Raw genomic sequence first — 25,109 nt, forward strand, 5'->3', positions numbered from 1 at the left:
GGCATCCTGAGTGACTTCTGTTTTCCCCACCCATGAATATCAAGTTATAACAAGTATCAAGATCAGAAGGTGAGAAACCCAAGATGCAGGCTTGTGAACTGGAGTAAAAGAAGGTATCAGGCTTTACTTTTCAATCTCCAGCTGCCACTGCCCATTGCTCTGCCATATATCTGCTAGCCTATGACCTCAGGAATCAACTGACTCTCTCTGAACCACTGTTTCTCATCGGTCAATGAACAATGGTTATGCTTCTCTCAAAGAATTGTAAAGTGTCAAAGAAAATGAGTAAATGCATGGCTATCAGTAAGCGCTCAATTCATGGGAGTCCCTGCCCAGCACCAGTGGCTCAGGCCCCAAAATTAACTACTCAAAAGGCAGCTCCATCTATAACAGTGGTTCCATCCCCTACCTTGCCCCAGGGGGAAAAGTATGACACAATAACTGAGTACCCAACTTTGGGAGAGACCCCACAGTTGAGTTCAGTTCCCAGCAGCTCTCCTTCATGCCTTTGTGAACTTGGGCAAACAGCTAAACTTCCCCATAATTTGGTGTCTCATCCATGAAATAGAAATGGTGAAGAGTGTATTCTTTCTCTCATGAGAGTCATGAGAAAATGCAAAAAGAACTCAGCACACTGTCTAGGACAAAATAAATGTTGGATAAATGTGAACTAACATAAAGTTCTTTAGCTTTTTTTTCTTTCTTTCTTGGCCCATGCTTTCTCTTCTAAGTACCATTCCCCCACCTTTGGGAGTGCGTCCCTGTGACTGAATGTCCAACATGCATATCAGACAGAAAGGAAAAAACTCAACAAATAACCAAGATCCTCTACGTCCCTTCCCCAGGTCTCTGACCTCCCTCACCCCCACTCCCAGATAGCCAGCTATCTTCCTCCCTCAATTCCCTTCATGTTTCCTCAAATATCACTTCAGTGACATCCCAAGCACTCACTTAACATTTCAAATCCACCCCACAAACACCCCAATGCATTTCCCCCTCCTTACTTTATTTTCAGCCTAACACCTGTCATCACATTACACACCTCATCATTTGCTTATTTAGTTTACTGTCTGTCTTCTGTCGGGAGAAGCTACGCTCCTAGAGGGCAGGAGTCCGTCTATTTTGTTCAGTTGCTATGTTCACAGCGCCCAGAGCCAGGGCAGAGAGTGGAGACTCAGTAACAATCGGCTGAATAAATGAGTGAATGCCTGAGCGAATGAAAGGATGAAGAGAAGCCGGATTTGACTGGGGCCAAAGAGTTTGCACGAGGCGAGGGGAGCGAGACCAAGGATGAGGGCTGGCCTCAGATCCGACTCAAGTCCCTCCTACCTGCCTAATCCTAGAATTCTCTTTCCCTCTTTTAGGTGCTGGACAAGTTGCATATCCCGTTAAATCCGGGGTCCACTCCGGGAGCCCCCTATTAGAGGTAAGCAGCCCCCAACCCACCTTTGACACGGTAGAGTGACTAGCGGGGAAAATAACGCCAGCGGGCCGCCTAGGGGTGGGTGACCCGCGATCTCCACTCCCAGGTCCAGCCCTCACGGCCCCTGCCCCCGCCCCGCCCCCCGCAGAGGGCGCGCCCTGGGAGCGGCGGGGGACGCGGCTGGCCTCCCTGCTTGCCGGGGTGGCGGCGTCGGGGCTGCGGGCGCCTTGGCTGGACCCGCATTGCCCCCTAGTGCCGCGCGGAGTCAGGGCGCCGGGCTCCCCCGCCTGATGTCACCGCCGTGCAGTCAGCCCAGAGGCGGCTCATTGAAAGCAGACCCTCCTCGGCGCTCGCTGGGCGGAAGACTCGCCGCGGTCCGCAGACCCGCGCGAGCCGGGCACCGCCGGGCGCCCCCGGCCCTGCCGCCCCCTCCTCCCCGCCGCTCCCCCGCGAGCCCGGCCCGGCGCGCCTGACGTGGACCATTAAACTTGGAGCTGCCGCCTCGTCCCCTCTCCTCCTCCTCCTCCCTCTGACAGGCGAGCGAGCGGCTCGGTGCAGGCAGGAGACGTGCTGCCGGGCTGGGCTGCCCGGGGGAGATGACTCCTTGCCAGGAGGGCGCCTCTGGGAAGAAGACCACGGGGGAAGCAAAGTTTCAGGGCAGCTGAGGAGCCTTCGCCGCAGCCCTTCCGAGCCCAATCATCCCCCTGGCTATGGAGGGCGGACTCTAAGATGAATCCCGACCTGGACACCGGCCACAACACATCAGCACCTGCCCACTGGGGAGAGTTGAAAAATGCCAACTTCACTGGCCCCAACCAGACCTCGAGCAACTCCACACTGCCCCAGCTGGACATCACCAGGGCCATCTCTGTGGGCCTGGTGCTGGGCGCCTTCATCCTCTTTGCCATCGTGGGCAACATCCTAGTCATCTTGTCTGTGGCCTGCAACCGGCACCTGCGGACGCCCACCAACTACTTCATCGTCAACCTGGCCATGGCCGACCTGCTGTTGAGCTTCACTGTCCTGCCCTTCTCAGCGGCCCTAGAGGTGCTCGGCTACTGGGTGCTGGGGCGGATCTTCTGTGACATCTGGGCAGCCGTGGATGTCCTGTGCTGCACAGCGTCCATTCTGAGCCTGTGCGCCATCTCCATCGATCGCTACATCGGGGTGCGCTACTCTCTGCAGTATCCCACGCTGGTCACCCGGAGGAAGGCCATCTTGGCGCTGCTCAGTGTCTGGGTCTTGTCCACCATCATCTCCATCGGGCCTCTCCTTGGGTGGAAGGAGCCGGCACCCAATGATGACAAGGAGTGCGGGGTCACCGAAGAACCCTTCTATGCCCTCTTCTCCTCTCTGGGCTCCTTCTACATCCCTCTGGCGGTCATTCTAGTCATGTACTGCCGTGTCTATATAGTGGCCAAGAGAACCACCAAGAACCTAGAGGCAGGAGTCATGAAGGAGATGTCCAACTCCAAGGAGCTGACCCTGAGGATCCACTCCAAGAACTTTCACGAGGACACCCTTAGCAGTACCAAGGCCAAGGGCCACAACCCCAGGAGTTCCATAGCTGTCAAACTTTTTAAGTTCTCCAGGGAAAAGAAAGCAGCTAAGACGTTGGGCATTGTGGTCGGTATGTTCATCTTGTGCTGGCTACCCTTCTTCATCGCTCTACCGCTTGGTAAGTTGGGGACTAGCAGGAGGGGGACTGGGCATTTTTGGACCTTGGGTTTACTGATGAGTTTACTCTAAAGTTTTTTGTGGGTTTTGTTTCTTATGCAGCCTGTGCGTGTTTGGAGATTGAATAATATTGTTTGTTCTGCAAAGGGTTTGCAGATTGGGGAGCTGGCTAAAAACCAACTCAGGTGTTAGTAGAACATGCTAAGGTACTAGCTTCTAGAAATAGAACCAAGGAAGGAAAATCTGGTATGGGGAATGACTCACTCAACAGCCTCGGTTTAATAATTAAAAAGGACACTGGGCTTGAATATCACACCGACGTTATTTCAGTAGTAATGATGTGTCGGCTAAGGCAGCATCACTAACGCAGCATACAAAATAGTTTGTAGTTACTGCAGACACGGCATTTGGGAAGCAGGGAGGCAGCTCGTACACAGAAAGGCAGCATTCATTCAGCATTTCCAGGGCTAGAGCAGAAGCCACGCTTCTCAAGAGCTTTGCAGAGGCTGCATTCTCTCCCTCCCCTCTTCACTGACAGCTATCACCCAGATATACTACGTTCATTATCCATTAATAAGAGCATTTTACAGCCACACAGCCCCAACCAGCCTTTAAGTTATTGAAAGCTTGAGATATCAAAGAGAAGATGACTTAGAGGTTCACACATTTTTAGTTTTTACCCAAAAATATTTCTAACTCTGGTGATTTATGGAATGCCCAGAATCAAATTATAGTTGTCCCTCATCTCAGCTGACAGACACCAAATCCTGGTAAGATAGAATTCAGTGCATCCTCCCCCTCTTATGAAAACATATTCGTCTTCTTTTTGTTTGGTGGTCCTACTAACTGAATTGTTCAAAAGGCTACCTGTTGTTTTCTAAGGAAGAAGCCAAGGTCTGGTTAGCAGGTAAACCTAAAGGGGGGCATCTGTCACATGCTGTCCACATGGCCTGGGGAACCCTTGTCCTTCCTCTGAGGCACTGATCTGCTTTGATTCCTTCTCCTATCCCTGGGGGACACTACAGAAAATGAATGGAGGGAGGTTATCATGACACAGTCATGTGCCATGATATCAGGAGAGGTAACAGCTGCTATATGCCTCGGACCACATATGCCTGCAATCACACCAGAGTCTTAGGTCAGACCCAAATATAACCAAATCCCTCAAGCAGCTATAAATTCTGAAGACACACTGCTTTCAAGAGAAAAAGGCAAACGGAAAGGAAGCAAATGGATATCGAGTTTCCGTTTAAAAAGAAAGACAAAGATTTTCAAAAGCCGTCTAACCTTTTCTCCATGTCATCTTTTCTAAAGAGGCCTGCAGGCTAATGCCTTTCAGAAATATTTTCAATGGTTAGTGTTAAGCAGAAAGGGTTTGAAAAAGTTCTACTCCCCAGATCGTGATCACATACCATTGCAGGGAAGCTTGCTTTTCTCTCCCAAGGTCTCAGGGTTCTTTTGCAGGCTTGTTCGGTTTACAACGGATGACAGTTCACACTGCATTGGGTCATTACAAAGATCATGGTTGTACATGGAGCTGATGGAGGTGATTTGGCCTCTTATTAGCCAAGTGACCTTGGCCAAATGACCACTCCTGTATGAGCCTCAGTTTCTTCATCTACAAAATGGGGCTGATTAATATTTGCTCCATGGAGTTTGCACTAATGTATAGGAAGGACTTAGCACAGTATCTGGTATATAGCAGATGCTCAATGAAAGTTAGCTATGAGCAGGACAAACCAAACCCCAATCTCCCCTTCGGTATAACTGTGTCTTTTCTCCTTCTCTACACATTTGCCAATCCCACACCTGTTACTAAAGTCTTGGAAGAGAACTGAGTCTTTCTTCCTTTGCCCCTGCCCTCCAGCCTGCAGAGGCTGTGACCAGAGCATGCTCAGGAAGGAGAAGGCCTCAGCAGGATGCAGGAATGGATCAAAGGTGCAGGCTTTGGCTTTTAGGGGCAGGGGAAATAGCTCCAAACAGGTAAGGAGGCTTCCAGCATATTGAAATGGGAAGAACACGGCTCTGGTGATCAGGAGCAACAGAGTTCCCATTTGAGCTTTGCCATCAATTAGCTCTGTGGCCCTAGGCTTGCTGCTTTGCTTCTCTGGGCTTCAGGCCTCACATCTGGAGAACGAGGAGGCTGAATTCGATTAAGCGATCTCAAACTTTGAGAACTATCAGAATCACTTGTGAAACTTAATAAACAATGGTAGCTGCCTGGGCCGAACCCCCAGCAAATAGGATTCAGTAAGTCAGAAGGATTCCAGGAATCTGCAGGTGTAATCAGCCCACCAGGTGATTCTGAAGAGGTAGTCCACAGACCAGGCTTTGAGAATCACTGGCCAGAAAATTTCTCAGTTTCCTTCAGGCCCCAGCACCCTGGGAGCCAGGGTTTTAAATGCTACCAATCTCAGACCCTTCCCAGCCACATCGTAGTGTGAGATGATGTGGCTTCTCTCTGGGTCTTGCTCTTCAAGTCATCAAGCCCACCCTCAGTTTCTTCTTACTCACATTACCCCCATCGTCTCTCTCCTTTCTGTCTGTGCCTTTCTGAGACCTCGTCCCCCTAGCATCTCAGGTCCTGAGCTTCCACACAATAGAAAGTGAGAGGTTCTTGCCACCCTGATGCTATCTTGTTTCTCTTCTCCTTGCAATGAAAACTTTCCGACTATCATGCGATGATCTCCCAGAGATCTTCCAGTGATTTGTCCCTGAGCCGACCCCATCAACATCCTTCTTCCCTGAAAACCTAACAGATAATGTGGGGAATGTGGACTCTAGGACTTGGGTTTGGGATGGGCTTCAAAAAGTACTCAAGAGCTTCAAACAAAGAAGGTACTTAATTACTGTTTTCTTAATGATTCAGGAAGAGCATTCCAGCAAAATAGAGATGTGAGTTTCTACTTCCTCTGAGTTGAAATAACACCCAAGCAAAAGTAACATGATATAGAACAATAACTTCTTTGAAATCTGAAGAAGGTTCCAAATTCTAAATTTTCCGTGAAAACCTTTTCACTCATAAGGGGAGGAAGCAGATGTAGGGGAGGACTGTGTTTGGCAAAGGGAGAAGTGCAGGTAGGAGCAACTTCCAATTGGTGGTAGACTTTCAGGTGCCAGGATGGCACAAGATTTCCATAGCTGTGTTTGTTTTCTCCGTGGGAGAGAAGGGTTGGGATCTCTCCTGGGAAGGAGGGAAAATAGCTGTACCCCCTACAGGATCCTGTTCAGGGGCCCCATTTGTTTTCCTTCATCTTTTATTTTTATTTCTGGGAGCAGGGTTGGGCTGCCTGCAGAGCAGGGCCTCTTGTCTCCTCCTGCGCTCTCCCCACCTGGGACATCCTCCCCAACGTCCTCCCCACCCTTTCCCTGTGGCCTCAGACCAAGTTGGACCAGGGACCAGTGCTCACTTACCCAGGAGCAGGAATGGACTCCACCAAACAAGGACCTCTTTATTTGGCCCCTGGAATCAGGCCAGGGAGGGACAGGAAATAATTGGAATAGAATATAGCAGTATTTCTTACTTCATGAGCCATTTGCGAGATGTCAGAGAATCTTCAGCTGCCCAGCATTAGAATGAAGACTAACTTCCAGCCCACCTGGGGAAGGCCTGGTCAGGGTCTCAAGAAGCGGCTGAGCTATTGAGGATGTGCATTGCAGCACTGGGGGAAACTGGGGGATGCAGGGCCGGTGGCAGGAAGTGCTCGGCAGCCAACCAGTAGCTGGGCTTAGTGAGTTGTTTAGAAAACACTGGAACCTTGCCTTGCTCCAAATCTTTCTTCTGTCTTTTAAAATGCTGGAAGGCACCAGGAAGCCATTATTGAACTAACTGCTTTCCCCTCCAAATAAATGAAGGTCAATTTCAAAGAAACAGTTTTGCTCTCTATAGTACTGGAACAAAATAGAAATTCCTCTCTACATTGATTTGATCCTCCAGCCCTTTCATTCAAATGGGGGCTGACGAATTTCCACCTTCCACAAGCACAAGGGTCTCAGAGATGACTCAAGACACAGCCACCTCCATAAACACACATTAATCTTCCAGCTCTGAGATTTCAAAACACAGGGATTTGAGTTGCCCACAAATCAATCAATTGGTTTGAGTACTTGGCAAGGGGGAAGTTTTTACACACGGGAATCCTTCCTGGAAGAGGGAAATCCTATTAAAGTAAAACCCATTTGACCATGTATTAAATCACTAATAAGGACTTCCTAAAGCATCTACTACATGCCAGGCACTGCACCGGACACTGGGTTATCAAGCCAAAAACAAACATGGCCCCTGATTGAAGAAGGCTTACAGCCTGGTGAGATTGTATTTATCACTGGATACATACCATGTACCAGACATTCTGCTAAGCCTCCTACAGACATTATCTCATTAATCCTCACAGCTACCCTAACAGGCAAAAGTAACTGCTCCCTTTTTACGGGTGAATATACTGAAGCTCAGAGAGGTAAAACTTCTTGTCCAAGGTCACGCATCAAGTAAGTGATAGGGCCAAAAGTTGAACCCAAGTCTGTCAGAACAGACCCATACCTGTTCCAGCACACCAAGGAAATGTCTGGCCCTTTTGCTGTCTGATAGCAACCTGTTTTCATAGCACGTGTACTCCAGGAAACGCAGAACCACCCTGTCAAGAACTGGTAATGATGCTTCTGTTGCAAAATCTGCCTTTCTTCCACTGCCTGCTCACTTCTGAAAAAATAACCAACCTATGACATATCAGGGTGGGTCATCCATGTTCTAGCTCAGGGCTCGATGTTCTTCTGTACTGTGTATGACAAAGGTCTCTCAGGATTGGGCATTTTGTCAGTCACCCCAACCAAAAGAAAAAGAGGGAGGGACCTTGCCCTTCTAGTGATGTGGGTTCACATCTTAAATCATTCATCCATTCACCGAATAAATATGTATCTATTCAGTGGGTACTGTGTCCAGGCATTATACTGACGATATAATGATGAGAAAAATAGTTATATTTCATAGAATTTGGCTCTAGTAGGGAACACAGATATATTGAAAAACACACATGCACAAACAAACATGAACATAAACTGCAACAAGTGACTTGAAGAAAAGGAGTGTGATGTTGCTAGAATTCTAAAACAGGGGTTAGTACATCACAGGTCCCTGAGGCAGTGACATTTAAGTAGAACCCTCAACGGTATGGAGGAGCTAATTCAGTGAAGGGGGCTGATAGAGGAAGAAAAGTGTGGGCAGGAGGAGAGGCACACTTGAAAGTCCTGAGGCCAGAGAGTGGAGAACTAACAGAGCCCAGAGAATTAGAAGGGAGGCAGGTGCGTGTCAAGGCCAGAGGCGTGGGCAGAGGCCGGGCCATGCAGGAGCTTTTAGGCCACATTAAGGACTTTAGATTTTTATCTTAAGTGCGTTGGCCACTACAGCAGTGTTCGAAGCAGATGAAAGATACTGTCTGAATCATGTCTTGAAAGTGACTGCAGCCACTGTGTGGAGCATACACTTCAGACGAGACAGGTAGGAGGCTTTGCAGTGGCAGTGAGAGATGATGATGACCTAAACTAGGCAGGGGCAGTGGAGGTGGAGAAGCAGACAGCTTCAAGGACCTGGGGATGGGCTGGTGACAGCATAAGAGAGTCCACAAGAGAGGAAATGTGTTCAGAATAACCCTGGGGTTTCTAAGTAGATGGAGGTACCATTTGTTGAGAAGGGGAACAGAGTGGGAAGAGGGAGCCTGAACACAGCAAACAAGATACCTCCCAAGATTTTCCTCTGAATACATCATGCTAGGAACAATCTGCCAGACACTCTCATAAGTCGAGTAGAGAGAATGTCCAACCCAAAAGCCAGGGGCTGTGAGCAACAGCAAACCTAGCTGCTCATCAGAAACATCTGGAGGAGGGGGCTGTTTTTAAAAGCATAGATCCTTGGACCCCATTGTAGATCTCTTGCACCAGATTCTCTCCTTGTGGTGCCAAGAATCTTAATTTTAACAAGTTTCCCAGGCGACGCTTATGCAGCCAGCACCACACAAGTCATCCCCCGTGCCTAGAAAACTTTCCCCCTGGAAAACTTTGCAGAGCAAGCATTGTCATCCCTGTCTTTACAGTGAGGGAACTAGAGTTCAGAGAGGTTCAGTACCTTGCCCAAGATCACACAGTTAGTAAATGGTAGAGTCTATCAAACACCACATTTGGCACTCAATAAACATTCATTATATTATTCCTATTGTTAGTACACTTCTTCTCCAACATTTATCTGAGATCTGGCACCCAGAGATTTTACTGGCTTATGACAAATCAGAAAGTTAGGAAAATGCTGTGTTCTTTTAAAAACTAAATGTATTTCATGTAAATGTCTTTTTCTCCTAAAGACTGTCTTTTCTATTTGGGGACACTGAAATAGCACTTCTTTGATGGAACAATGGTAATTAGTGGCAATAGTGTGTGAATGTCTATGTGTGTGTGTGTGTGTGTGTGTGTGTGTGTTGATATCCTACTTGGCAAAATTAAAAGCTAGTACCCTATGTCAGTCCCTTTCAGAAATTTTTTTCAAACTTTACTGAGTCTCCTAAAGTCTTGGAATCATAGAAGACACTATGGCGGCTAGACACAACAAATATTTGTAAGGAAAACGGGAGGGAGGAAGGAAAGAAGTGAGGGCAAGAAAGAAGGAAGGAGAGCTGGGTGAATGAGTTAGCCTCAGCTTTGATGTGAGATTCGGAGATCTGGGGCAGAGGGGCAGGGAGGGGAAAAATGATGTGTGAAGAGCTATGCCTGTCAGGTCTGACAGGATGACGGGGCCAGTCATGGAGGCACCCACCCCTGCTGGAGCAAAACGGCTCACAGAAATGCCAGCAGGTGTGTGTGTAGCTGCAGTGCCATCACGGATGCGCCTATTAAGATACGTTATGCAGGAAATACCTTTACCTGAGTGTGTGTGTGGCTAGTAAAAATAACTGATGTCTTCTGGGCAGCACTGGAAATTGCTTTCTGCCATTGCTGCAGAATGTTTCTGCAGTCACTGTGCTTCCTAACCACATTGCATAATAGTAATACTAATAGCTACCATTTATTAGGTCTCATCGAGTGTCAGGCTTACTGTGCTCTCCATGCTGGCTAGGGGTTCTTTCTCTGTATTCTCTCATTTATACCTTTCCACAGGATTGTGAAGTGGGCACTGGTATTGTCCTCATTTTACAGATGAGGACACAGAAGCTCAGAGAGATTGAGTGATTTGCCTCAGGTTACCCAGCTGATCAGTGACAGAACATGGACTCTAATGCAGGCAGTCAGATGGGCTCATCATTGGAGCTCTCCTAGAGGTGGGGCTCTGAGCCAGATTTAAGAAAGTGCAGGAAGGAAACTGGGGAAGCCAGAGTTTATTCTAGAAGGAGGAAAGAAAAAGCATGTGGCTGCCCGTCATTCAGCAACCAAGAGGCCCCATATCCTGGTGAGACCATAAAGAAGATAAAAATAATTGGGTCGTTTCTCTAGGGAGATAAGTCAAAATTTCTCTTGTATTATTGATGCTTTAGAAGACTTTTTTCAGCTTCACAACTTATTATTGGTAATGTCACATACATTTTTCAGATTTTTATCAAATTTGGAGAAACACATAAAATTTAGAGGACTTTTTTACAGTTTAGTTTCTGGCTGCATACATTTCAGACCCGGATTCACCACCCACCCACCCACCTACGTGTGGTGCCAGCACCATGGGGACACTCTTCCATCATGAATCTGCCTCTGGTCCTGCCTCTTGATGCCACAAGATCAGGTGAGTTGGCATCGTGGGCAAGAGAGTATTTCTAGAAGCCGTTTTTTCACTTTGCAGTTACTGTGGCTAGTGGTGACCTAGCTATACAGAAAGAAAAGACTGTAAACCACATATGTATATTCAACAGAACCCAAACAAAATCTGTCTTAACTCAACTCTTAGCTGGTTCCCAAAAACGTCCATGGCCCCTATATTACCACCTACATAAGGAGAAATGGGAATAATATTTAAATAAGGGGAATAACCAATTGCATTAATAAACCTTACTTCTGAAAACTTTGTGTGGCCATGGTGGGGGCACTGCAGGGCCCCTGCTCAGGTCATGTAGGGTCCCATGAAGAGGGAAGCCTAAGGCTACTCTCCTCAGGGCTCTCTCCAGCAACCTCGTGACTGCTCTTTCTCCTCTACCTACTGTGGATGTCTTCTAAGCAGTGACCAACTCTCTGCCGAACACGGGTGCTCACACAAGCTGAATGAATGAATGAATGAGTAGTACAGAGCCTAGCAGAAGAATTAGGAGTGCACTCAATTGAAGTAAAGTTATTTGCCACTTCCCAAATACACTTTGCATTTTCTTTTTTTGTGCATTTGTTCCCTCTCCCACCAGTGTGTTTCTCATACCCTCTGAATATCCAGTTCCTGCTCGTCTGTAAACATGCAGTTCTGCTGACACCTTTCTCGCAAAGTCTTCCTGAATCCCACCCTTTTCCTCATCAGTAATCACTCCCTTTATCCCTGATTTATGGTGCTTGTCATGTTTCTCTCTGGGGATAAAGACGGATGTGCACAACTTTTGCAGCACTGCCAGGCTGCAAACCTTTGCAGGGTCCAAGTTCGAATTGTCTTCTTGTCCTTCATGCCTAGGGATGTGTACATAGTAAACTCAATAAAAATAGCTATGACCAATAGGATTCATACAGTGTGTACCAGACTTCTTCTAGTATTTGAACCTCCCACGGCCCACCAGATAGGTATTTATGCTCTGCCCGTTTTATAAATAAGGAAATGGGGCCGGCCATGGTGGCTCAAACCTGTAATCCCAGCACTTTGGGAGGCCGAGGTGGGTGGATCACCTGAGGTCGGGAGTTCGAGACCAGGCTGGCCAACATGGTGAAACCCTGTCTCTACTAAAAACACAAAAATTAGCTGGGCGTGGTAGCAGGCACCTGTAATCCCAGCTACTTGGGAGGCTGAGGGAGAAGAATCACTTGAACCTGGGAGGTTACAGTGAGCCAAGATTGCACCCCTGCACTTCAGCCTGGCAGACAGAGCGAAACTCCGTCTCAAAAATATTAAATTAAATTAAATTAATAAGTAAACAAATAAGGAAATGGGCTCAGGGGGGTTAAGTGGCTTGTCTCATTCCTCAAAACTACCACAAGTTCATTACAAAGAGACTGTCATAGACTGGTATTCTAAAACCAAAATGCCAATCTGGGCCTGGTCATGAAGCCAGCGAAGCGAGATTGGCTAGGTCAAGACCCGTGTGGACACAAGGTAGGATCTTGCAAATGGATGGCCTCTTCATTCTTTATCAAAAGGCTGCTGTTCCACCTGCCTCTGGGGGATATTGTCCCACTGCCAATTGGCCCTTACATTCTCTCACCCTCTAGCCCTGGTCACCTGCCTCTCACCTCTGAGAGGGATATGGTCAGAGGTGATCCCTGCAGAAGCAGGAAAAGAGGAAACTATTCCAGTGACTTTATAGCAGAGCCAGATAGAGACCTCTAAAGGCCTAAGGTATTGAAAAGGGAATAATAAAATTATAAATTAAGACATGCACACACACACACACACACACGTATGCATGGAGCCCTAAAAAAAAATGTAAGGAACGCCAACAATATTCTGATTCTTTCCATGGAGGTAACTTTAATTTCTTTAATATCAGATTATTTCACCAAAAATACAGGTGCCCCAGCTTTGAGAATGCTCTGAAGACACACTGGGTCTTTCTGTTTGGTAATATATCACTGTTTTCTAATAGGGTGACCATATGTCCCATTTCACTGAGATGGTCTCCTTTTATGCCTATTATCAAAGCATAATTATAATTATTATAATAACCCTTTCTTATTTTCAAAAGTGTCTCAATTTGAACAATAAAAATGTCTCCCTGTTTTAAAACCTGGAATAAGGGTGTTTATAGTGCAGACATCCAATAGTACACCAGTTTCAAACCAGAGCATGAGATGGGGAGGAAAGAGAAACTGGCACTAACAGCCTCAACAGTCCAGAGAAAGATTCATGACGAGAGAGCAAAGCCATCATCCGTTTAAAAAGGAAAAATGTGACTCACCATGTGTGTATTTTGTGGGAAGCAGGAGTTTTGCAAATGTGGGCTTGAAATTTTTAAATAGTGTTCATTTATTTTACTTGCTGTGATGACATGAGTGAGTGGCTGAGCTGAGATTTGAATCCATGGCTGGCCAGCCCTAAATACTTAGGGAATAAATGATTAAATGAAGGAATGGATCAATTTCAGCACAAGCTAAAAGGTGCCATCTGAATGATGGGTGTCTCCAGAATGCAGAGGAGACAGAAAGAAGAGTGGGCTGAAAAAAGATTTGGGGGAGGAAAAGGAAAGTGAGCTGTGTTTTAAGGACTTGTAAGGCTGGAATCAGTGCAGGGGGATGGCCGTCTTCACCCTACCCATCATCACCCGTCCTGGCATGACAGCACATGAGTCAGCTCAGGATACAGTAGAATCTGTCCACATTGGCAGGCTCTGCTCTTACGACTCTATTGACAGCACACTCCTGACCACACTCACCCGCAGCTCATCTGACCACCCTCTGAACACTCAAGTGCCCCTCTGTGGTGCGAGCACAGGAATTGTGCTATAAAAGTTGCACTGAGCAGTTCAGTTTAAAATGTTCAGAAACAGAATGTTCTAGCACATGTAAGTGGCCCATTCCTCCTAGAGCCCCATTTAACTTTTTCCAAGGGTGTCTGCCCACAGTGTCTTGCTCCCCACTAAGCATTCTCTACTGTTGGGATGAATTTGGGGCTTGGTTTTGCACAAGAATTTTTTGAAATTCTTCAAGACAGAGTTTCCTGCCAGGCTAATGTGCATTGCTTAGAGGCTGAGCTTAGCACCCTGGCCGTGCCCCAAAAGGAGGTTAAAATGGGACCAAGGGCAAGCCGGGCTCACTGTCATTCGCAGGCGTCAGCCCCAGGGCTCGCACCACCAGCACTGGGCTGGGCGGAGATCCAGGGAGGCAGCTGGTTGGGGAGGAGGAGGATCCACCAACTAGAACAGCAACAAAAAAATACATCTCCGATTCATATATTCAGGCCATTAATCAGCCCCCGGCATCAAGAGGAAGCAGTGGGGTCCCTTCTCCCAGCTTCTAGGGACACTCCCCACAGCGCCCATTTGTGATTCCTTGTCCCCAACCCTTTAGCATTTACCTTAACACCAAGGTTCCTTGGCTTCACTGTTTCACGGACCCCTTTGGCAATCTGACGAAGCCCCTTCTCACAGTCAAATAAAAGACAGGATTTCAAAGAAAACCAATTATACCAATTTAATATTGAATTAAACCAATTATATTGAAATACAGTTATAATGTTGAAAAAACAAATTTATTATAGAGTAAAAAATGTCCTTTAACATATTAAATAAACAAGATCTAGCAGCAAGTCAAATAAATAACTACTATAATTTTGAAGTACTGACAAGTGGAAATATTTCAAGATATCTGCAACAAATGGAATGTTATATCACAGATCTGATTTCTGTTGGTGACAAATCCTGTTGACTCTAGTGTTGCTGCTTGCCCACTTTTCTATCAAAGGAAATGCAAACTTTCAGCCAAAGTTTAGTTTGGGGTATTTTTGTTTTTTGTACTTTTTAAAAAAAAAAAAGAGGGTTTTTTTCTCACCCGAGTTTATGGACCCTCTAAGTCCAGAATAAAAACCCTGCCTTGGGACATTACAAAGATGTACTTCAGGGTATGAGATTTTCTATACTTTTTTTCTTTACAATGTTTTGTAAAGAATGCCTGTTTTTAGACTTAGGACCACAGGGAACTTGGACCATGCCATCATGCCTTGTAACTATTTTGCATGATTACTTGTAGCAATTTTAAAAAATCAACTAGTTTATTTTTTAATGATGCATAGATTCTTATTTGAATCAGAAAAAAAATGAAAAAATTATTCTGCTCTTACCTACCCCACGTTCACACCCAGCACTCTCAGTATTTTTTCCCCTGAAGTAAACATTGTTACCAGATTGTGTATGCTTTCCAAAATAGTCTATTTATTTGTAAGCATACATATCCACATGCGTATATGTATGTTTGAGTGTTTTTGCATGCAGAATGTGTGTGTTTTCACTCTGTTTATTTTGATTCATTGTGTCATTCTAGAAACACTTCAATGAAAGTTTCATTTTTTACTCAACAGCATAGCATATCTTAGACATAGTTCTGTGTCAGAATGCATAGAGTTACTGCTGGTTTTCATGGCTGCATAATAATCTATTTTACGAAGTGTCCTATTTTACTTACCAATTTCCCAGTTGATTGACATTTAGGTTATTTTTGGTCTTTTACTATAAACAATGTTGAATGAATACTCTGTATATATGTCTGTGCCCACATATTCAGGATAAATTCCTAAAAATGTAGTTGCTGGGGCAAGGAAGATTTGGTATTTTAGGTTTAACCTGATTATGTGTAATAAGAAATTTAAACTATAGTAAAATGTAAAGTGGTGTTAAAACATAGGTTAGGCCGGGCACGGTGGCTCATGCCTGTAATCCCAACACTTTGGGAGGCTGAGACAGGTAGATCACCTGAGGTCAGGAGTTCGAGACAAGCCTTCCAACATAGCAAAACCCCTTCTCTACTAAAAATATAAAAATTAGCCAGACAATCGCTTGTACACAGGAGGCGGAGGTTGCAGTGAGCTGAGATCACACCACCGCACTCCAGCCTGGGTGACAGAGTGAGGCTCCATCTCAAAAACAAGCAAAACAAATAGGTTAGATCTACATCTACTAATTTATTAGGAGGGTTGCTCATGATATCTAAGTAAAAAAGGCAAGTTATAGAGTAATGTCTAACCCAATTTTTAAAAGCTATTTATTAGTTTAGTTACCTGAAGGGATAGGATGGAGTGAGGAGGAATAGATTATTAGCTTTTTTATAACCTCTGTGTTATTTCACATGTTGCAATAAGCAAATACTCTATTTGTGATTAAGAACATCAAATTAAGAAAATTGGGTTTCAATAGAATTATAGTGGGGACTATGAAACATTTTTATAATTTTAGAAGAAAAACTATCAATGGCCAAAAAAGAAGATTGTTGTTCTTAGTCAATCTAATTTAACATATATAATATATATATTTTATATATATATTATATATATTTTATATATATAATATATATATATATTTTATATATATATTTTATATATATATATTTTATATATATATTTTATATATATATATTTTATATATATATTTTATATATATATATTTTATATATATTTTTTATATATATATTTTTTATATATATATATTTTATATATATATATATATATTTAATATATCTCCCGCTCTGTGATTACCAGCCCCAGAACACTTAGAAATTGGTTTGGCCCATGCTGGGAGCAGTGACTCATGCCTGTAATCCCAGCAACTTGAGAGGCTGAAGCAGGAGGATCACTTGAGCCCAGGAGTTCGAGACCAGTCTGGGCAACATAGGGATACCCCCATCTCTACAAATAAAAAATAAAAATTAGCCTCATGTGGTAGCACGGACCTGTAGTCCCAGCTGCTAGGGAGGCTGAGTGGGGAGGATCCCTTGAGCCCAGGAGGTCAAGGGTACAATGAGCCATAACCACACCACTGCACTCGAGCCTGGGCAACAGAGTAAGACCCCATCTCAAAAAAAAAAAAAAAAAAAACGAAGAAATGACTTCAGCCCTTTGCTCTGCTCGTTACAGCCCTGCTCAGTCCCCCAGTTCAAAATCACGCTGTCAAATTGTTGATTTTTTATTCTTTTCAAAATGAGAAGAATTTTCTCTTTCTTGGTAGCAAAAGCTAATTTATATGTAACAGCAAAATATAAAAAAGAAAGGAAAAATCATCCATAATCATATCACCTGCCTTAGTCCATTCAGGCTGCTGTAACAAAATACCTTAGACTAGGTAATTTATAGTAAATGACAGAATTTATTGCTTACAGTTCTGGAGGCTGGGAAGTCCAAGATCAAGGAGCAGGCACATTCAGTGTCTGGTGAGGACCTGCCCATAGATGGTGACTTCTACGTGTCCTCACATGGCAGAAGGGGCAAACAGGCTCTCGAATGCCTTTTTTATAAGTACACTGATCCCATTCATCAGAGTTCTGCCCTGGTGACCTGCTCGCCTTCCAGATGACCCACTTACCAACACCACTGCACTGGGGATTAAGTTTCAACATATTAATTTTGGGAGACACAAACATTCAGACCATAACACCAGCAACATAACCATGTTTAATACTTGCCTATGCAACTTTGCAGAATGTTCTGCGTGTGTTGTTGTGTGTATTAACACAAGTTGGATCACCCAGTGCTTTTTTCACTGATCAGCAAGTCATCCTGACTTCTTATCATATCGATGAATCTGAGTCTTTTCATTATTCTGTTTTTCCTTTTTTTCTTTTCTTTTTTGTTTTTAAAGACGGATTATCACTCTGTCACCCAGGCTAGAGTGCAGTGGCACAATCATAGCTCATTGCAGTCTTGAACTCTTGGACCCAAGCGATCCCCACCTACTTCATCCTCCCAAGTAGCAGGGACCACAGGTGTGCACCACCACGCCCAGCTAATTTGTAAATTTTTCTGTCGAGATGGGGTCTCCTCATGTTACCCAGGCTGGTCTCAAACTCCTGGCGATCATCCTGCCTCAGCCTCCCAAAGTGCTGGGATTACAAGCATGAGCCACCCCGCTCAGCCTTTCCCATGTTTTTAATGCTGCACTGAATTCCATAATGGAAGATTTCGTAATGTACTTAACCAATCCAGTTATGTAAACAAGCCATTTACACCAATACATAAGACACACACAAGGTATCACTTTACAAGGTACAAATATGGAGTGAAGAGTCTGTCTCTCTCACTTCCTTGGCCCCAGTCATCCAATTCCCCTCCATGGAGGCAACTACTATTACCAGTTTCTTATATATCCTTCCAGATATGTTCTATGCATATATAAATATATTTATGTGATATTTTTAATGGAAATAACATAAACACTATTCCTCATTTTGCTTTTTTCACTGAATAATGTATCTTGAAGGTCTTTCAATTTCAATGGAAATTCCATTTCCAAATACAGTAGCTTCATTCTTAGTAGCTCCATAGTATTGCTTTTTTTTCAGATGGATCTCCATGGAAAGACATTGTAGGTTATTTTAAATTTTTGTTACTACAAAACAGTATTCTTATACATCACCAATTTCCACATGAGTAAATATATCTGTAAAATTTTGTAAGTGGACCATTCTGCGTAAATGTTTTCATGTTTATAAATATTACCAGATTGTCTTATGTAGAGATTATATCAATTTACATTTCAGTAACTGACATTTGAGGGTGCCCACACATTCACTAAGAGCTGTTATCAAACTTTTGGATCTTTGCCAACTTGACAGGTGGAATTTTTGTGAATGAGGTTACGCATCTTTTCATACGTTTAAAATAATCCATTCCCTCTTGATGTGCATTTGTTTTCAGTTTTTAGCTGTGATAAATATTCTGATACAAACATTCTTTTCCTTAATATCTTTAGGGCACTTGGCCTTTAGGATTTCATTGGGATAAAGTCCACTTTGAATGGTTAGATCAAAAGGCAGACTCCCGGGAAAGGCCTCAGATGTATATTGTCAAATTACTCTCTGGGAAGGGTGTAGCAATTTGCACATCCACAAAGTATGTTGCAACATTGATGAAGAAGCCAGTTTTTATGCTGATAGCTTCTCACTGCCTGAGGCACAAGAAGTTTCAGGCATCTACGTGACTTCCTCCTGAGTTGATAAGATGTCTTGAAAGCTTCAAATCCTTGCAGCTAATTTGATGTCAGTTTTCCAGAGTTCAGGGCTAGCTAGCTGCCCTCTTGGGATGCAACACCCATCCATCAGACAACAGCCTCAGAATGTGTGTATTTTATCCAGGAGCTAAGAAAAAAAAGCAGTCAGCCACAACGTATAAACAGATTTGATCTTTCACACGTGGTGGGCTGCCAGGCCCACCACGGTCCACATCAGTGGTTCAAGACTCCTGGACTGAGGTCCCAATTTAAAACCATAACAAAATAAAAGAAAACACTGTTGCCATCCCCAGGAAAACAATCCAGTTGGAGGCACTCAAAGGATGAGTTAACAAGGAAGGATTCCTCTAGGCATCCAAGCTCACCCCTACCCCACCGTGAGGGCCTGTGTGGATTGAGGGAATGCAGTACAGCCTATATTTAGATCAGGGCATGGCAAATGCACCACATTTTAGTTGCAAAATTCGGATTGGCCCTGGAAGATGCCAGACTCTCGAATAGAAAATTCAATTGAGCACCACTCAAGAAGCAAGGAGCTGGCTGCTTGAGCAGATTCTGCCAGGGAAGGAGCCCTTTTGAGAGGGAGCCAATGGGCCCTGGTCAGTCAGAGGCATAATTTAATCCTACCCTTGAACTACTGATCTAGAGGGAGAAGCTGGGTTATCTTTAAACTGTACTAAATCTAGAGGTGTTGGAACCAGCAACTAGGACAAGGCAGGGGCTGGGTGAACTTTGACCCACTTGCCACAGGGTTGGGAATGCCACTAAGCCAGAGGCCTGGGCTCAGCAAGCGATTCCCAGAATCTGACCAGGAAAGCCCTTCCTGTCACCTGCCTCTGTCACCGCCTTCCCACCCCCTCGTCTTGAGGAAGAGGGCTGGCACCTTCTCTTCTCTGAGACACCCTTGTTAGCTCTTCATGACTCCTGCTTGATTGAGTTGCTGTACTAGAAGGAATAGGGACTTGAAGGCCAGGTGGTGGCTCACTGGCTCACTCCTATACTCCCAGCAAGCACTTTGGGAGTCTGAGGCGGGCGGATCACTTGAGGTCAGGAGTTTGAGACCAGTGTGGCCAACATGGTGAAACCCCCCGTCTGTACTAAAAATACAAAAATTAGCTGGATGTGGTGGCAGGCACCTGTAATCCCAGCCACTCAGGAGGCTGAGGTAGGAGAATCCATCGTCTGAACCCAGGAGGTGGAGGCTGCAGTAAGCCGAGATTGCACCACTGCACTCCAGTCTGGGAGACAGAGCCAGACTCCATCTCAAAAAAAAAAAAAAAAAAAAAAAAAAAAAAAAACCAGGGACGTTGAAATCTGACATATCTGTCTGGCTCTGCTGCTCAGCTTGCTAAGCCTCAGTTAACTCATCTGTAAAACGAGACCAAAATCATCAACCTCAAAGAATTGTAGTGAGGAATAAATGAGAAACGGATGAAAGGGACTCAGCTGGGTGCAAAACACTAGTAAATATTTCATAAACGTCAGCTATTAATATACATGAAGCCTCTAATCTGGCATCCACTTCGGAGGAGATATTTAAGTACCTGTTAATATTATGATCATGACAAATTCTATGAATGGGCTATGTGTTTTGAGGAAACAAAAATGAGACAGGTTCCTTCTCACTGAATAGTTTGGAAAATCCTCCGTTAAAAAAGGGCAAAAGAGTAAAAAGCTAAAGTTTTTTTAGAGTGCCAGGTATGATGTTCACATGGTCAAAAATATCAGATGACTTTACCTAACATTTATGGTCATGTTTCTCTCTTTGTAAAATTGTTTCAATATTTAGATTTGTGATATTTCAGTCATTCCAAAAAGTACAAAAGTAATTTGGGACACCCATGAGTCCTCCATCCAAATTTAACATGTTGCTGAATTTGCTATACATCTTCTTTTAAGAAATAAAAACGTTACAAATATATCTCTAAAAGGCTCCCCACCCCTCATCTCATTCACCTCTCTCCTTCCCAAAGGCAATTACCACAATGTCTGTGATTGAGTGGACTTTCTTCTATACAATTTTTTTTTCTTTTGAGATAGGGTCTTTCTCTGTCACCCAGGCTGGAGAACCGTGGCGCAATCTTGGCTCACTGCAATCTCCACCTCCTGGGTTCAAGCGATTCTCAGGCCTCAGCCTCCCTAGCAGCTGGGATTACAGGCATGCACCACCACACCTAGCTAATTTTTGTATTTTTAGTAGAGACAGGGTTTTACCATGTTGGCCAGGCTGGTCTCCAACTCCTGATCTCAAGTGATCCACTCGCCTCAGCCTCCCACAGTGCTGGGGTTACAGGCATGAACCACCGCACCTAGCCTCTTCTATACATTCTTAAATGTGTACTCTTAAGAAGCAAGAATAGTGGTCGAGACTAAGGCTCTGGATTGTCAGTCCTGGGTTAAAACTCCACTCCTGCTTCTTTACTACCTGTGCGGCCTTCAGCAAATTGCTCAACTCTCTGATCCTCTTTTCTCCCATCTCTAAAATAAACATATAACAGCTAATTTTGTTGGGTGTTGCAAAGATGAAATAAGATTATTCATGTAAATCAGTAGTTCTCAACCAACAGCAATTTTTCCCCAGGGGACGTTTAGCAATGTCAGGAGACATTTTTTATTGTCACACTGGGGGTGCTACTGGCATCAACTGGGAGAGGCCAGGTATGCTGCTAAACATCCTACAATGCAAAGGACAGCTCCCACAACAAAGAATTACCCAGCCCAAGATGTCAATCATTGTTGAAGTGGAGAAAACCTGACATCAAGCATTCTGTCACTTTATAAGGGCTCAATGAACATTTGTTCAGTAAACACAATAACATAAATTATTATAATTTGTTCTTTGAAAGACATTGTGTTAAACAATTTTACATAAATTATCTCACTGGTATCCAGTGAGTTGCACCTTCTTGATGAAAAGAATGATGGACAGCAAGCACTGTTTTTTCTGCATGTCTGAGGATGTCTACACCATTCGTTAAATCAAAATGATAAGCCTATTAAAAATGTAAACTTTCAGACTGATAGATTAATTAGAAGTTGTTACTTGGAGCCTAACTTCTCTTTGCTCTCGGTGAAAAACAAATTGTATCAGTGCTTTTAGCCAAAAAATTTGTTCATTCAAACCACAAAAAAAAAATCCCTTCAACCTAAGCAGGCCCAGGAACTGGCGTGGCTGTAAATAAATAAATAAGGCATCAAAATTAAGAGAACATTTTTGGCCCCTGTTCACAAGGACTGGCTCTCAAGGACTCAGGAAGCCACAAAGGCAGGGTAGAAGATGGGAAAGAGGAAAACAGCCAGAGCTCTGCTTCTCTGACTCACCCCAGGCTCAGGTGGACTTGGAACACTCTGTCCTGGAGCTGCTGACTGTGTTGTCAGAGAGCATCCACTGTGAGTGGCCTTATCCAGTGGGTCTTCAAGTGGAGTCCTCAGCCCAGCAGCGTTGACATCACCCAGAAACTTGTTATAGGTGACAAATCCTAGATCCCACTGCAGAACAACTGAATCAGAAACTGGAGGAGCACCCCAAGCAGTCTGGGTTTTCCCAAGCCCTCTGGGTACTACTGATGCACACTTAAGTTTAAGAACCACCAACCTAATAAGAACAGACCCCAAGTTCCCTGTATGTGTATTTCCTGCTTTCCCACTATAGCCATGAAGCACTCCAACACCAACTCAGATGTGGAGGAATCCCTGCTCGCTGGCACTTGCCTGGTGTCAGATGCTTGGCACATAATCCATAACTCCCAGCAGATTATGAGGAAGTTGCTATTATCTCCTTTCCAGATGAGAAAACCACAGCTTAGGGAATTTAAACAACTTGCCCAGGGTCATACCTGCACAAAAAGGCTGGAACCAGGATATGTGAATCTAAGTAGGCCTCATGCCAGATCCTGGCCTCTCTTTTGTTTTTTTGTTTTTTTTTTTTGAGACGGAGTCTCAGGAGTCTCGCCATGTCGCTCAGGCTGGAGTGCAATGGTGCGATCTCGGTTCACTGCAACCTCTGCCTGCCAGGTTCAAGCAATTCTCCTGCCTCAGCCTCCCGAGTACCTGGGACTACAGGTGCGCACCACGTGCCTGGCTAATTTTTTGCATTTTAGTAGAGACAGGGTCTCACCGTGCTGGCCAAGCTAGTCTCGAACTCCTGACCTCATGATCCTCCCGCGTCGGCCTCCCAAAGTGCTGGGATTACAGGTGTGAGCCACCATGCCTGGCCCAGATCCTAGTCTCTTAATGATGACATCATACTATGACATCACACTGCCCATTGAGGATGAAAAGAAACAGAACAAAAGAGATCAGCACTGCTCAGGCCAAGTTGTGAGCCCTGTCAAGTTTGTCTTCAATGACCCTCAGTCACTGGTCCTGGGGTTCGCCTGGCCTCAGGCAATCCTCTGAAGTTGTTAACCCCCCAGGGTCATGACACTGCCCCACTGGAGGCCAAAGCTTCCCACACCTCAGTGCTCTCCTAGGCTTTTCCTCTTACTAGCTGTGTGATTTTGAAGCTGACTCTTCTTTTCTTCTCTTATTATCAGTGATAATAATACATTCATATCAAGGTTGTTAAAAGAATTAAATGAGATAATATATGTGAACATATCTAGCCCAGTGACTATTGCACAGCAGAAACGAATTAACTCTTGGTTTTCTTTCATTCTCCTCTACACACCAGCAACTATCAAAACTCCATCCAGAATCCATTCTGTTGAAGTATCTTGTATTGACCAATTAGCTAATATGATGAGCTAATCCTCAGGTGTTAATTCATAATAATGGTTTTCTGCATTTGCCTCCAAAATGACATCTGCATTTCAACCAGGGGCCCTTATCCTCGAAGTCTTCCAACCATGGAGTGATTGATGATGGAAATGTTAGGGAATATGGAAGACCACTGGGGAGAGATTTCCCAGCCTTTCTCCACCCCACGTATCACTCCAATATCATATCATTAGCGTAAGTGGATGGGGAATCCCAGAGAATGGGTAATGAGACTAGAACAGAAAATACACCTTCAAGGCTGCACCTGGCTTCAAAGAGGAAAAATGAACTACAGGCATCTGAATCTCAGGATAGATGTGAACAATGCAAAAAAAGAAGTGAAATCAAAGACTAATGGGTCATTTGCCAGCATTTAATACAATTGCTTAGGATTTGCGTAGTTGAATGTAATAAAGCTTCATTAAAAAGTAGTTATAACAACTAATAAGACCCTAATTAAATTAGCTTTCACTGGGCAAGCTGCTTGCGAGGTCCTAATTAGGTTATTTGCGGCCATTGGCCTAGCCTGAAAACCAAAGAAGACTCTTAAGTCCTCAGCGATGCCTAGAAAATCCAGTCTCTGGCCTTATGCAGGAAATGCTAAGAGACTCTATCTAAATTTGGGGGCAGCCAGTCCGAAACTATCTTAGCTTTCCAAAAGTCACAGTATGTGGCCAGAGTGAAATCCCTTAATAGGTCCCACCACTCTTAGGAATCAGACAATTTTAAAGATGGAAAGGGCATGTAAAGGTGGAAATGCCAAGAATTTCATTTTACAGATAAGAAAACTGAAGCCATGTGAGAAGCGATTAGTCCAAGGTCCCTCAGCAAGGGGCAGTGTCCCCAGCCCCTCTAGTCTTCTTCCACTGTGATCTGGAATAAACATAGAACTCAGAGCTGCTGGTTTTCATTTGAGAAGGAAGAGGGAAACAAAGAGTGCTGGATTCTCAGAGGCTCCTTTCTTTGAAGGAGAGAGAGAGAGAGAGAGAAAATGTGTGTGTGTGTGTGTGTGTGTGTGTGTGTGCGCAATGCACTGAGGATAGTTCAGCCCAAGGTAAATTGCTGACCTGCTTACAAACTGTCTTTGCTTTGCTGCCACAAAGATCTTCCTAGAGCACAGATCCGCTCAAGCTGGTACCCTGCTGAATTACCCCAGGGTGACTTCTGAACTTCTGAGTGTGATAGAAAAGACTCTTCGCAATTGGAATCTAACCTACCCCATCTCCCAAGATAGGGCTTTGTGCTCAAACAGATCAGAATCTCAGCCCTGTCCCTCACTAGCTGTGCAACCTCAGGCAAGTTACTTAACTTCTCTCAGCTCCCATTTTTTCTGCCTGTAAGACAGAGATGACATTTTACTTAACTCATTGGGGTGATAAGAGAATTAAAAGACAGTAAGGCAGGTAATCACACGTGGCCCCTGCTATTGCTCCTCCAGCCACACA

The 25,109-nt window shown here is 44.5% G+C and overlaps 1 protein-coding gene across 2 annotated transcripts in view; it reads left to right on the forward strand.

Annotated features, from left to right (window-relative positions):
* The first annotated feature begins 1,364 nt into the window (after window positions 1-1,364).
* ADRA1B (adrenoceptor alpha 1B) overlaps window positions 1,365-25,109 on the forward strand; it is a 57,139-nt gene continuing 33,394 nt past the window's right edge. The window contains exons 1-2 of one of the 2 annotated variants that reach the window (XM_063665321.1): window positions 1,365-1,426; window positions 1,960-3,101. In XM_063665321.1, the coding sequence (XP_063521391.1) occupies window positions 2,153-3,101 (949 nt within the window). In that variant the 5' untranslated portion in view covers window positions 1,365-1,426; window positions 1,960-2,152. Of the gene's footprint in view, window positions 1,427-1,700; window positions 3,102-25,109 lie in introns of those variants that run through there. The other variant, XM_054489114.2, reaches the window with a different exon arrangement.

The sequence above is a fragment of the Pongo pygmaeus genome, chromosome 4 (assembly GCF_028885625.2).
Source record: "Pongo pygmaeus isolate AG05252 chromosome 4, NHGRI_mPonPyg2-v2.0_pri, whole genome shotgun sequence".
Lineage (NCBI taxonomy): Eukaryota > Metazoa > Chordata > Mammalia > Primates > Hominidae > Pongo > Pongo pygmaeus.